Here is a 12,774-nt window from a genome sequence, read left to right as displayed (position 1 = left end):
GCTGTAGAGCCGCAGGCCATAAATCCCTGCACTCATCCCAAGTCTATTGGAGAGTTGCCAGTTGCTGAATACTTGTCCATACTAGCAGCCATAGCTCTGTATGGTCACATACGGAGGGGACATTAGGGCGCACATATTCTGTCCCTGCTATAAGTAATGTGACCGCAGTTTATGGTCTTACATCTTCCAGTTTATCGCCATCTCTGTCCTCCGTCTGGTCAGCGTCCTGCTCGTCTTTTAGTGCTTTCAGAAACTCGCTCTTCTTGTCCGGGACTCGTCGCGTCATGCGGGTGAGCCGCGAGATGCTGAGCTCCAGTGGTGGGGTAACACTGGCTGTGCCCTGCGCAAGACAAGAGGGAAGAAACAGAAGCTCATCCTCTGCAGAGAAAAGCAAGGACTAAACCGGTGGGCAAAGCAAGCTGCTCACACTATACGTATGTTTACTTATATGGCGGCTATACATGCCCTTGCATATAGGAGCAGAGTGAACAGGTTCCCCTTCTGCAGCGACGCACATGCGTGATTTCAGGGACGGCGCAGTTTACCACATTTCTTTGGCGCTTCTATCTTGCACTCACTGAGCACAGGAAACTGAAGGATGTGGTAAATCCTGGAGATTACGACAAAGCGGCAACGCATATAAATATCTGTAGTGATATATGCAGTCAAACCTCTACTTCCGTTGGTAATCCGTTTAAAAGCCAACTGGCCAAACGTAAAACCAATGAAACTCGAGGCGATTATTTCCATAGGAATCAATGTAAATGCAATTAATTTGTTCTAGACATTCCAAAAAAAAACAAAAAACACCAAACCCCATTTAATAGAGAAGAAAGATGGTTTTTAATTCCAATAAATATGGTTTTTAATTCCAAAAAAAGCAGCTAATGTAGAGCTGTGTGTTATCTGTGGTCTTACATAGGACTGCATGTGGCATCATCATCTGTCCTAAGAGTTATCACTGTTATCTGTGGTGTTACATAGGACTGCAGGTGGCATCAATACTCACCTTTCAGGTGCCGTATGGGTCCCCACAGCTGCTTTTGGAGCTTCTGGGCGGCTGCCGGGCGCTTGTCAAGCTGGCAAAGCATCTATTGCTAGTGACGGGGATTGAATTGCCTGCTTCCCAGCAAGAGATTGCTCTGATTGGCTGAGTGACAGCCCTCTCAGCCAATCACAGTCAGACGGCGAAATTAGAGGCGAAATTCTGGCTTGAAAAATCAGCGAAACTGGAAACCAGTGAAACTAGAGGTTTAACTGTATATGGCCGCCTGCAGACGGCTGGGCCGGATCCAGCTGCAAGAATTCGTGCAGCGGGACCCGACCCGAGCCCCTGCAGAGAGCAGCGCGTGCTCACCTGCTTCCGTGGCTCTGGCCGTTTGATGTGCCGGCTGCCGGCGATGCGCAGACCGGAGCCGGCGTGTGAGATTTCTGTGCGGGGCTCAATAGAGCATGCCGCGATTTGTTTGCTGCGCGAGATTTCGCTCAGACAAATCGCGGCTGTCTGCCTAGGATTGCGCTTGCTAACGCAATCCTATGGCAGCTTCCACTGGTGGAAATTCCACGGGAGATCCCACCGCGGAATTTCCGCCCATCTGCAGGCGGCCTATGCCTGGATATCACACAACTAAAAGAATCCGTGCAAAACTGAAAAACATGGAGGGAGCTCGCCTAAAGGGTCGCCGAGGGACGGGAGCGGCTAACAGGCTAACAATTATAGGAACAACTTTCTACGGACAAAAATCTTCTGATTTTTGCAGAAATTGTAGCGTGGGTAATCCTTTTAAAGGGGTCGTACCAAACTACTGGGTGATTGGTGGGGGTTCCACTGCTGTGTCCTGTTCTGCCTATCACTGTGGGGAGCGAGGATGGGAGTCGCTTCTTCCCCCGCAATGACGGTTCATTGACTGGAGCGTCAGTGCTCCATTCACTACAGTGGGGCTAACAGAAATACTTTGCAGCCCCATTGAAAATGAATGGAGCGCTAGTGCAACCAGTGATCCGTCCAGTCTCCTCCTCACTGCAGGGGATGCAGTGAGACCCCCATCGACCAGCAAGTTATCCCCTATCCTATGGGTAACCTGAGGACAGGGGATAACTTGTAATCTTGGTGGAACCCCTTTCATAACTAGTATGTGTGGCTTGGGCTCCAGAAGAGGAATCTGGTCGGTGATGAGTGGATGGAGCACATAAGCACAAGGATACATGCGACTGTCCCATCACACCATGTACATTTCTGTGTGACTGGTATGTACGTTACCTCTTTTGGCGAGGACAATACGGGTGCCGGAGCCAACACTGGGCTGGTGAAAGAGGAATCTCTGTTGAAAAACGAGCTGGATTTGGACTCCCGGCCATTTGCCTTCCAGGGGCCGGGCTGTAAGAGATACGGTGAAAGGTTACATGGATGCTGACCCATCTATACATAAAGCTTCACATCACACATATGTGAACAATCAGCCTTGTTGCCGTCTTCCACTTTTCTCCAGTTCTCTAACTGAAAGTTAAAGGGGCCTCCAAGAGTACCAACACACCTTAAAGGGTTGTGCCACCATTTCATTTTAGTATTGCAGAATGCAACCAAGTCTTCGGCTGTACGGAGCACATTGGGCGTTCCTGTGGAGCGGGCTCGGCTCCCTCTCCATACACGCCGGCTGTCTGACAGCTCATACCTGACTACAACAGCCATGAGTGGAGATAAATGGGTAACGGTCACAACTGGGGTGAAGTCCTGCTGACAGTCCTGACAAAGGTATTTAAGCCTGGATGAGACATATGAAGATTCAGTCCAGCAGGGAACAAAAACATAATCGTGCATTGGTCATAAAAAGTTATAGTAGTGATGTATCCAGCAATACGAGAAATATTCAGCCATTATTCTGGTTGCATCACCGTAATCATTATGACAAATGCAGATGTCTTTCTAGGCGTCCGCTTTACACCAGGGGGCGACGTCCCCCGCGTTGTGGATGCGTCTACCAGCTGATACTCATTTATTGGTTTAGTCTGAAGACTGGCGTCAGTGCCTATGATTGGTTAATGTGGGGGAGGGGTTGACAACTGTACCAGGGCACATCCCTTTGCATTATTTGAGACCTCGCTTTACAACGTGCTGCTACCAGGATTCTGCAGCTTGTTTTTTCATTCCGCGGCACGTGGGAATTTTTAATGTATTTTCAATAAGAGGGCGATTTTCTTTTTTAAAGAATGCTGGATTGAATCTTCCCATTTCTCATCTCTCCCTCCCGGACTGGACCCCGTCTGCTACATCCGTGCACTTGGTGAATTACAAGGACTTCTGGTTGTCATGTGTGAACATCCACCGGTGAGCTGTAGCTGGAGATAAAGATTGTGATCCCCAAACGGCCTCCCTGCAAGGAGATCACGGGGTGCCATCCTGGCATCATGGCAGCCTGCAGCAGGGCTTACAGGGATGCCTGGCAGAACACAGTATAATGCAATACTGTAGTATTACAGTACATTGTACAAGCAAAAAAATGGCCCACAAGCTGAAGTCCCCTATGGAAACTAAAAAAATATTTAAGTGCATTTTTTGCACTAACTAAAAATAGTTTTTAAAGTTTAACCTCGCCCACGCTTTTCCCAGCCTTAAAAAAACAAAAAAAACACTGACTTTTTTTTTTTAATTCAGTTTTTTTCTTTGAGACACAGTGGATTATAATGTGACATGCTAGTAAATTTTATGACAGAAGTACCAGTTTTTGGTTTTTTTTAAAACACATACAACACCATCAAGCAGTCATGTCCCAAAAAACACTTAAAAACTAAGGTCACCTTGCAAGAAACAGCTGCATCAAAAGGGAAAAATACTTATGGAAGGCGAAAGAAAAAAGTTTAAGGGACTTTTTTTTTTTAAGAAGTGCTATATAAATGTAGTTTTGCTGTAATCGAACACAGAATAATTTTACATCTAACTGTAAACGCTGTAAAAACACCCCCACCACCGGGAAAAAAGGCAAAATTGTGGTCTTTTCAGCCCAGGTTACCTAACCGAGAAGATTTCAAGAAAGGTATCCAATACATTAGGTTACGCTAAATAGTAATACAGAAAAAAAACAGGCTCAACCACCAGAGCTACGACTTATACCCAACAATCAAGATGGAACGGACACGGCGGCACAACCCTGCAAGGTCTGGGCATCTGAGCTGCGCTGGCGGCAGCTCTTGGAGGAGCCGCGAGGACTCTGGGCAGCCGTACCTTAGTGGATGAGGTCGCTGGTTTGGGAACCAGGTTTTTGTACACGATGGGCCCGGAGGGGCTGGTCTTGTTATTTCCGTTGGAAAGATGAGGTACAGGAGATGCGAATGCAGCGGAAAAAGCGGATGGATCGTCCTTCGAGATCTTTTTGATGACCAGCATCTTGAGTGGCTGCTTGGCACTGGGAGGATTTTCTAAAAATGAAGACAAACCACTGAAGGGCTGCTGGAGAACGTAACGACGTCTTAATTGGGAACAAATGGATCAGTAGCTCCTATGTGACTGCAACCACAGAACTGTGCAAAGACAGCAATGGATAGAACAGCGTCTCCCTATGACAACACTTCTTGTACTGTGCTGAGCCAGTTTACTGCTGTTCTAGGGATGCAGCACTGTGAAAAGGTGGAATTCAGATTGCTTCATCCTCCCTATAACACTGATGTGCCAGTCCACTGGGGAGTAACCAAAGCAGCAGCGGCAGGAAGAGGAGACACTAGAAGAATTCTGCATACAGCTCTGGAGGCAATGGGAGTTTAGGATAATAATCATCATCTGTATTTATACAGCACCAACATATTCCGCAGCACTAACAAGACTGGCAGGACAGAAACAAAACCCCGGTTCCATGTAGTAATCAGCTAATAGAGACAGTAGGGGTGAAGGGCTCCAACGAGCTTACATACTACAGACAATGGGGGGAGATGTGCCTGGCATGACGGAGGGTGAGCGTGGGGGAAATTGTGCCCGGCATAGCGGGGGGGGGGGGGGGGGGGTGAGAGCGTGGGATGCTACACACATAGACAAAGGTCAGACCGTATAGTGACTGCATCAGTATGACTGCAGGGGGCAGTTGATGGTGGCTGGCAAAGATTGCAGTCGGTAGGTCAGGAAGCATGTTATCAGGCGGAGTACAAAGAGGTTTGGTTTAGAGCATACAGTATGCCCCCCTGAAGAAGGGCGTTTTTAGAGCACATCTGAAGTTTTGTGAGTCCTGGAATGCCCGGATAGTTTTGGGTAGCGCGTTCCAGAGGACTGGTGCTGCTCTGGAGAAGTCTTGGAGGCGGAAATGAGAGGTTCGGGTTAAATGGGCACTCAGTCTGATTTAGTTAGTGGAGCCGAGAGCCCGGGCTGGGTGATGGATTGAGATGAGGGATACAATGTAGCGCGGCGCGGTGCTGTGGATGGGGGATACAATATAGGGTGGCGCGGTGCTGTGGATGAGGGATACAATGTAGAGTGGTGCTGTGGATGAGGGATACAATGTAGGGCAGCGCGGTGCTGTGGGTGAGGGATACAATGTAGGGCGGCGCGGTGCTGTGGGTGAGGATACAATGTAGGGCGGCGCGGCGCTGTGGATGAGGGATACAATGTAGGGCGGCGCGGTGCTGTGGATGAGGGATACAATGTAGAGCGGCGCGGTGCTGTGGATGAGGATACAATGTAGGGTGGCGCGGTGCTGTGGGTGAGGGATACAATGTAGGGCGGCGCGGTGCTGTGGGTGAGGGATACAATGTAGGGCGGGGCGGTGCTGTGGATGAGGGATACAATGTAGGGCGGTGCGGCGCTGTGGATGAGGGATACAATGTAGGGCGGCGCGGCGCTGTGGATGAGGGATACAATGTAGGGCGGCGCGGTGCTGTGGATGAGGGATACAATGTAGGGCGGTGCGGCGCTGTGGATGAGGGATACAATGTAGGGCAGCGCGGTGCTGTGGATGAGGGATACAATGTAGGGTGGCACGGTGCTGTGGATGGGGGATACAATGTAGGGCAGCGCGGTGCTGTGGGTGAGGGATATAATGTAGGGTGGCGCGGTGCTGTGGGTGAGGGATACAATGTAGGGCGGCGCGGTGCTGTGGGTGAGGGATACAATGTAGGGCGGCGCGGTGCTGTGGGTGAGGGATACAATGTAGGGCGGCGCGGTGCTGTGGATGAGGGATACAATGTAGGGCGGCGCGGCGCTGTGGATGAGGGATACAATGTAGGGCGGCGCGGCGCTGTGGATGAGGGATACAATGTAGGGCGGTGCGGCGCTGTGGATGAGGGATACAATGTAGGGCGGTGCGGCGCTGTGGATGAGGGATACAATGTAGGGCGGTGCGGCGCTGTGGATGAGGGATACAATGTAGGGCGGTGCGGCGCTGTGGATGAGGGTTACAATTTATGGTCGGCGCGGTGCTGTGGGTGAGGGATACAATGTAGGGCGGCGCGGTGCTGTGGATGAGGGATACAATGTAGGGCGGTGCGGCGCTGTGGATGAGGGATACAATGTAGGGTGGCGCGGTGCTGTGGATGAGGGATACAATGTAGGGCGGTGCAGTGCTGTGGATGAGGGATACAATGTAGGGCGGCGCGGTGCTGTGGATGAGGGATACAATGTAGGGCAGCGCGGTGCTGTGGATGAGGGATACAATGTAGGGCGGCGTGGTGCTGTGGATGAGGGATACAATATAGGGTGGTGCGGTGCCGTGGATGAGGGATACAATGTAGGGCGGTGCAGTGCTGTGGATGAGGGATACAATGTAGGGTGGCGCGGTGCTGTGGATGAGGGATACAATGTAGGGCGGTGCAGTGCTGTGGATGAGGGATACAATGTAGGGCGGCGCGGTGCTGTGGATGAGGGATACAATGTAGGGCAGCGCGGTGCTGTGGATGAGGGATACAATGTAGGGCGGCGTGGTGCTGTGGATGAGGGATACAATATAGGGTGGTGCGGTGCTGTGGAGGGTTTTGTGTCATGGGAAGATGAAAGGAAGCAAGTTAGGTAGGGTTATAAGTAGACTATGCAGGGATAGATAGAAGCACATTGACGGCACACAAGTTGCCTCACGTACCCCAGACTCCTGTTGGGGTCCCAGTCTGCTTGCTCGGAACAACCTGCTTCCCAGGCTCAGGATTTAAAGATGGCTGCAACAAACAAAAGACCAGATTGATTATTGTGTTGTACAATCTCTGACATTTGCTAAGAAGTGCATAAACCTGCCCAGAAACTGCACAAAGACGACCCCGGCTCGTCACCCCTTTATGCCCCCAAATTCAGTGAAATGTTCTTAGCACCAAACAAACCCATTTACAACAGCCGATAACATGCTGCTACGTACAAAGTCTTCCTCTTCAAACTGTGGCTTCCTCTTGTCCGCGTTCTTTTCCTCTCTGGTCTCGGACGGCAGCTTGTCCTGCAGGGCAGCGTTCTTACGGAGAGCACTGCCGTTCCGGTGGCGATGGCCGGCATTCCCTGTCCCATTACTGCCATTGCCTCCTCTTTGCACCGGGCCATCCTGCTGCCCACGTGACGCCCCATGCCACCCTGGCTGTGACGATGGGTTAGTTCCTTTCGAGACCCCCGAGTCCACCGAATCATGGCGTAGAAGGGATGGCTGGTGCCACGAGTCTGAGGGGCGAGAGAACAAGATTGCTCAAGCTGGATGCCAACTCTTTTTGGTACACAAGATGCATAAATGCAAACTGTTAGCTAAACCGCTCAGTCCCCAAAGCCCATGCATTAACAGTCAGGGGGCCTCGTCTGCAAAGCGACCCGCCGGTACTGGAGAAACAAAGATGGCGGCATGGCTTCTCTCACTGTCTGATAGACTAATGATGTATACCAATACACGGTGTACAGCACTGCTGTGATTGGCCGGTGCTGTCCATGTGAGAGCAGCGCCAGCCTACCAATGCATTCTAATACAGAGTGCATCAGGTATGAAGGCAGCGCCGCCGCCATCTTCATGTCCCTTTAACCTTCTGGATGCAAACAAGGTGGTATTACTCCCGGACCTGAAGATGACGAATAAACCAACACATTCAGCACGCGGCTCGTCTGGTAATTAAGGACGCTACGATTTTTGTTGATCTTTAAACCCGTTTTCTGTCCATCCTCATAAGAGGCGCGATCGTTGTGAGGCACGTTGTAGTTTTTATTGTTCCCATCTTGGGGTGAACGTCTAGTAAAGAACTTATTACTTTTGGGGTGACAAGTTGTAAGAATAAAGCAAGTCTGTCACTTAGTGATGTAAATGACGCCTTTTCTGCGACTGCACCGAAATGACAAATACTTAGATTTGTTCAGTTTTGCACAATGAAAACCTTTTTTGGATTTTTTTCCTCCATTGTTACATTTTGGCAAGAACCAGAACTATTATTTTGCATGGATGGGGCTTTATGGGGGCTTATTTTTTGCGTGACCAACCGTTGTTGGTGACATATTGGGGCAGGTATAATTTTTTTAATCCCTTTATTACATTTTCGGGAAACGCAATTAACAAAAAAGAAAACAACTTTGGCTCCAATTTTTGCAACACTTACAGTGCAGAAAAAGGGGGGGGGGGTAAATTTATTGTACCATCATTATATTTTAAAGCAGAAGTGCACAAAGTTTTATTTCTTATTTTTAGATGGATTCTTTTACCATTTAGTTTTTTTTCAGGTCTCTGTGGAATTTGAAGCGGTGACCTTATGATTGCTCAGATAATACACTGCAGTACTTCTGTACTGCAATGTATTGTCTGTTTTATTGCCTACGAAAAGGCCATGGAAAACCTGGGGGCCATTATTTGGTGTCCGGTTGCTGTGACTGGATGGCGAAGGGCCAATGGCATCAGAATAAGAGCTCGTCCCCTGTTAATACGGTACATGCCACAATTATCAGAGCTCCCCGTGATCCCTGCTGTTGCAGCGGGCTCCCACTGCGGATCACACGGGCTCAGCTCAGATGCCTATGCCAACTACATGCTATACATTTACAGCATTTTGCAGGAACCCCTTTCCTCCCATCATGTGCACATTGGGGCAGGAAGCAGCTAAACGGGAAGTTGCAGAACTTTTCATTAATGAGGATTCTACAGAAGGCTGGACGATGGCTTTATAAGATGAAGTAACCATTTAAATGTGACGGCATATCATTAGGATGTGACATCCATAAGGTCGGTGTGGGTCCGACCTCGGGGGACTCTAGAAATGTGCCATCAATTTACAGGATGAGAATAACCCTTTAAAGCTCATTATGCGCATAGGCTGGCTTACAATTGACGTGAAGCACTACAAGTCTCAGGCTTACAGCTCACCTCCTGTGGTGCGTAGGGGACCATTGTTGAAGAATCCATCAGAAGAATTGTGTCTTCTGCGACTCACTCCCAAACGGCCCTCACCCCTAGGAAGGTGCTCTCCATGTTTCTCGACAACGCCTGCAGAGGACTGAGAGAGAGCAAACGAGCTGAGACCGGCAGATACAGAGAAATGCCCCCCAAAACATATTCACAAAGCTCTACAGACCCAACCCATGTGATCGGCATAGAAGTGACCGTGTTGTCACTGCCGATCACGAAGGTTCAATCCCCTCACCACATGCCCCAATGCACCCCCACGCTCAGGCAATCTGACTAAAGCCAAATGCACACGGCCGGGCGGATTTCACATGTGGGATTCCGCAGCGGAATCTGTCCCGATGAATGGTCGGTGACGCCTGCGGACCCCCTGCGTACCTGTTCGCAGTGTTCTTCATCTGCAATGCGAATGTGCTGGCACATGCACGGTACAAATGATGCTGCGCTGTCGCTAGGCGATGACACGGATCGGGCAGCTTCCATTGACTTCAATGGAAGCAGTCCGCGCAAAAATCGCGCTAAACAGGACATGCTGCAATTGTCCCTCAGCGAGTGGAAAATCGCAACAGATTTCTGCTAGTGGACAAGGAAAAGCGATTTTGCATAGCATGTTATGGGCAGCATTTGCTATGGAGTCTGGAGGCGGACGCCCGCTCTGCAATCCAAATACGCCTGCGGCATCGGGCCTAAGGCATCAGGCAGACTGTCAGACCGAATTGCTCATCTGCAGGGTAGATTTACTTCTGCATTACTGGATTCTGTAAGCTCAATTCTAGAGAAAAGCCGAGGAGGCTGCGGGGACGACGTGTTACCTTGGTGGACTGAGGTGTGGAGAAGCTAAGCCAAGCAGGAACAAAGTCATGCTGCGCCATTTAGGTTGTAGATCTTCTAGCACTGAATCGAGGCATTAATCCTCATGGCCAAGGCAGGGTCTGCTGAGAGACAAAGGCAAGAGTATTCTCAGAGCAGCCGTTACATACAGAATAAGGAGGCAGTAATACTGGGGAGGCATCAGTACGGAGCACACGGCAACATAGTGAAAGGGACATTTGTTGAAAATGCAATTACATCCTGTATTATACTCCAGAGCTGCACTCACTATTCTGCTGGTGGAGTCACTGTGTACATACATTACTTATCCTGCACTGATCCTGAGTTACATCCTGTATTATACTCCAGAGCTGCACTCACTATTCTGCTGGTGGAGTCACTGTGTACATACATTACTTATCCTGTAGTGACCCTGAGTTACATCCTGTATTATCCTCCAGAGCTGCACTCACTATTCTGCTGCTGGAGTCACTGTATACATACATTACTTATCCCGTACTGATCCTGAGTTACATCCTGTATTATACTCCAGAGCTGTACTCACTATTCTACTGGTGGAGTCACTGTGTACATACATTACTTATCCTGTACTGATCCTGAGTTACATCCTGTATTATACTGCAGAGCTGCGCTCACTATTCTGCTGGTGGGGTCACTGTGTACATACATTACTTATCCTGTACTGCTCCTGAGCTACATCCTGTATTATACTCCAGAGCTGCACTCACTATTCTGCTGGTGGAGTCACTGTGTACATACATTACTTATCCTGTACTGATCCTGAGTTACATCCTGTATTATACTCCAGAGCTGCACTCACTATTCTGCTGGTGGAGTCACTGTGTACATACATTACTTATCCTGTACTGATCCTGAGTTACATCCTGTATTATACTCCAGAGCTGTACTCACTATTCTGCTGGTGGAGTCACTGTGTACATACATTACTTATCCTGTACTGCTCCTGAGTTACATCCTGTATTATACTCCAGAGCTGCACTCACTATTCTGCTGGTGGGGTCACTGTGTACATACATTACTTATCCTGTACTGCTCCTGAGCTACATCCTGTATTATACTCCAGAGCTGTACTCACTATTCTACTGGTGGAGTCCCTGTGTACATACATTACTTATCCTGTACTGCTCCTGAGTTACATCCTGTATTATACTCCAGAGCTGCACTCACTATTCTGCTGGTGGAGTCACTGTGTACATACATTACTTATCCTGTACTGATCCTGAGTTACATCCTGTATTATACTCCAGAGCTGTACTCACTATTCTGCTGGTGGAGTCACTGTGTACATACATTACTTATCCTGTACTGCTCCTGAGTTACATCCTGTATTATACCCCAGAGCTGCACTCACTATTCTGCTGGTGGAGTCACTGTGTACATACATTACTTATCCTGTACTGACCCTGAGTCATATACTGTATTATACTCCAGAGCTGCACTCACTATTCTGCTGCTGGAGTCACTGTGTACATACATTACTTATCCTGCATTATACTCCAGAGCTGTGCTCACCATTCTGCTGGTGGAGTCACTGTGTACATACATTACTGCTGATGCCATTTACCCTACGTGGAGAGGACTTACCCCTTAGTCTGAGCTTGCAGGGCAGCGCCTTCCAGTATTGTCGGCCAGTTGAGAGGTTGCTCGATATATTTTGCGCTTTTTGGGTGATGGAGGGTAAGGGCGCCCCCTCGAGACAACTGGCAGGGAACACCCCTGCTTCTACATGCCAGCGCGCCCTTTAGGTTAACCTTGGCATGCTTTTTAAGTGCTCATTTTGATTCCTTTCATCAAAACCCAAAAATAAAAAAAAATAAAAAAAAAAATACAAAAAAAAAAAAAAAATTCAATCTGGTAAATTCGAGGGGTCACATGGGGCAAAAACCGCAGGAACGACCAGCATAAGAAAAAACTAAGAGGGAAAAAAAAAAAAAAAAGTTCCCAGATTTCCCCGTTCACCTCATGAAACAGACGTGGGGGTCATTAAGGAGTCGCTGCTGCGGAGGAGACTCTGCGTCATACAAAAACATCCATGCGGTCTCTGCCGGCCGTTACGTCAGGGACGCAGGGAGCGCGCTGCTGGTGAGGGCCGCGGCGCCGCTGATCCTCCGCGCTCCTGGGATTCCGTCATTAAATTAAAAAAAACATGAAAAATTCAAGTCGTAAATTAAGAAAAAAATATGTGAAACCCAAAATATTGTAATCTGTTATTCCAGCTGCGGTCAGGAGAGCGCGACCACCATGGCCGAAGGCTTCACAGAGGGGGTCCGCAACGAAGACCCCAAAATCCAGTCATATCCCCGATCGACAGTGGCAAATAGAGAAGAGGGTCAAGTAATGGATGATGGTGAGACGAGGACTCCGGTGACACCCGTGCGGCGCGGAGGGGGAGGGGCTCTGAGGATCAACCTTGTGGTGGCTGCAACGTCTGCAAGAAAGAGAGAAGGAGAAGGGTTGAGAACAGGTTATGTAGAGTACTATGGCATGCTGGGACTTGTAGTGTCAGCACAGCTAGAATGGGGTGCAGGTATAACCTCCATGTCTTACACAGGTGCTCTAGAGCCCCCTAGTGGCTGGGACAGTTGTGGCAGTCATACAGGAG

General features: G+C 49.1%; 1 protein-coding gene across 3 annotated transcripts in view; it reads right to left on the bottom strand.

The window, feature by feature from the left end:
- Window positions 1–12,774, bottom strand: part of GPBP1L1 (GC-rich promoter binding protein 1 like 1) — a 34,439-nt gene that overhangs the window by 8,068 nt on the left and 13,597 nt on the right. For 2 of the 3 annotated variants that reach the window (XM_066597955.1, XM_066597957.1), the window contains exons 2-9: window positions 11,757–12,600; window positions 10,133–10,255; window positions 9,282–9,411; window positions 7,320–7,609; window positions 7,053–7,125; window positions 4,220–4,413; window positions 2,261–2,377; window positions 182–340 (exon numbers count right to left, since the gene is read on the bottom strand). In XM_066597955.1, the coding sequence (XP_066454052.1) occupies window positions 182–340; window positions 2,261–2,377; window positions 4,220–4,413; window positions 7,053–7,125; window positions 7,320–7,609; window positions 9,282–9,411; window positions 10,133–10,192 (1,023 nt within the window). In that variant the 5' untranslated portion in view covers window positions 10,193–10,255; window positions 11,757–12,600. The remainder of the gene's footprint in view (window positions 1–181; window positions 341–2,260; window positions 2,378–4,219; window positions 4,414–7,052; window positions 7,126–7,319; window positions 7,610–9,281; window positions 9,412–10,132; window positions 10,256–11,756; window positions 12,601–12,774) is intronic. The other variant, XM_066597956.1, reaches the window with a different exon arrangement.

This window comes from Eleutherodactylus coqui, chromosome 3, assembly GCF_035609145.1.
Source record: "Eleutherodactylus coqui strain aEleCoq1 chromosome 3, aEleCoq1.hap1, whole genome shotgun sequence".
In the NCBI taxonomy this organism is placed as follows: domain Eukaryota; kingdom Metazoa; phylum Chordata; class Amphibia; order Anura; family Eleutherodactylidae; genus Eleutherodactylus; species Eleutherodactylus coqui.
The sequence above is the reverse complement of the archived record's forward strand: the minus strand, read 5'-3'. Positions and strand labels throughout refer to the sequence as shown.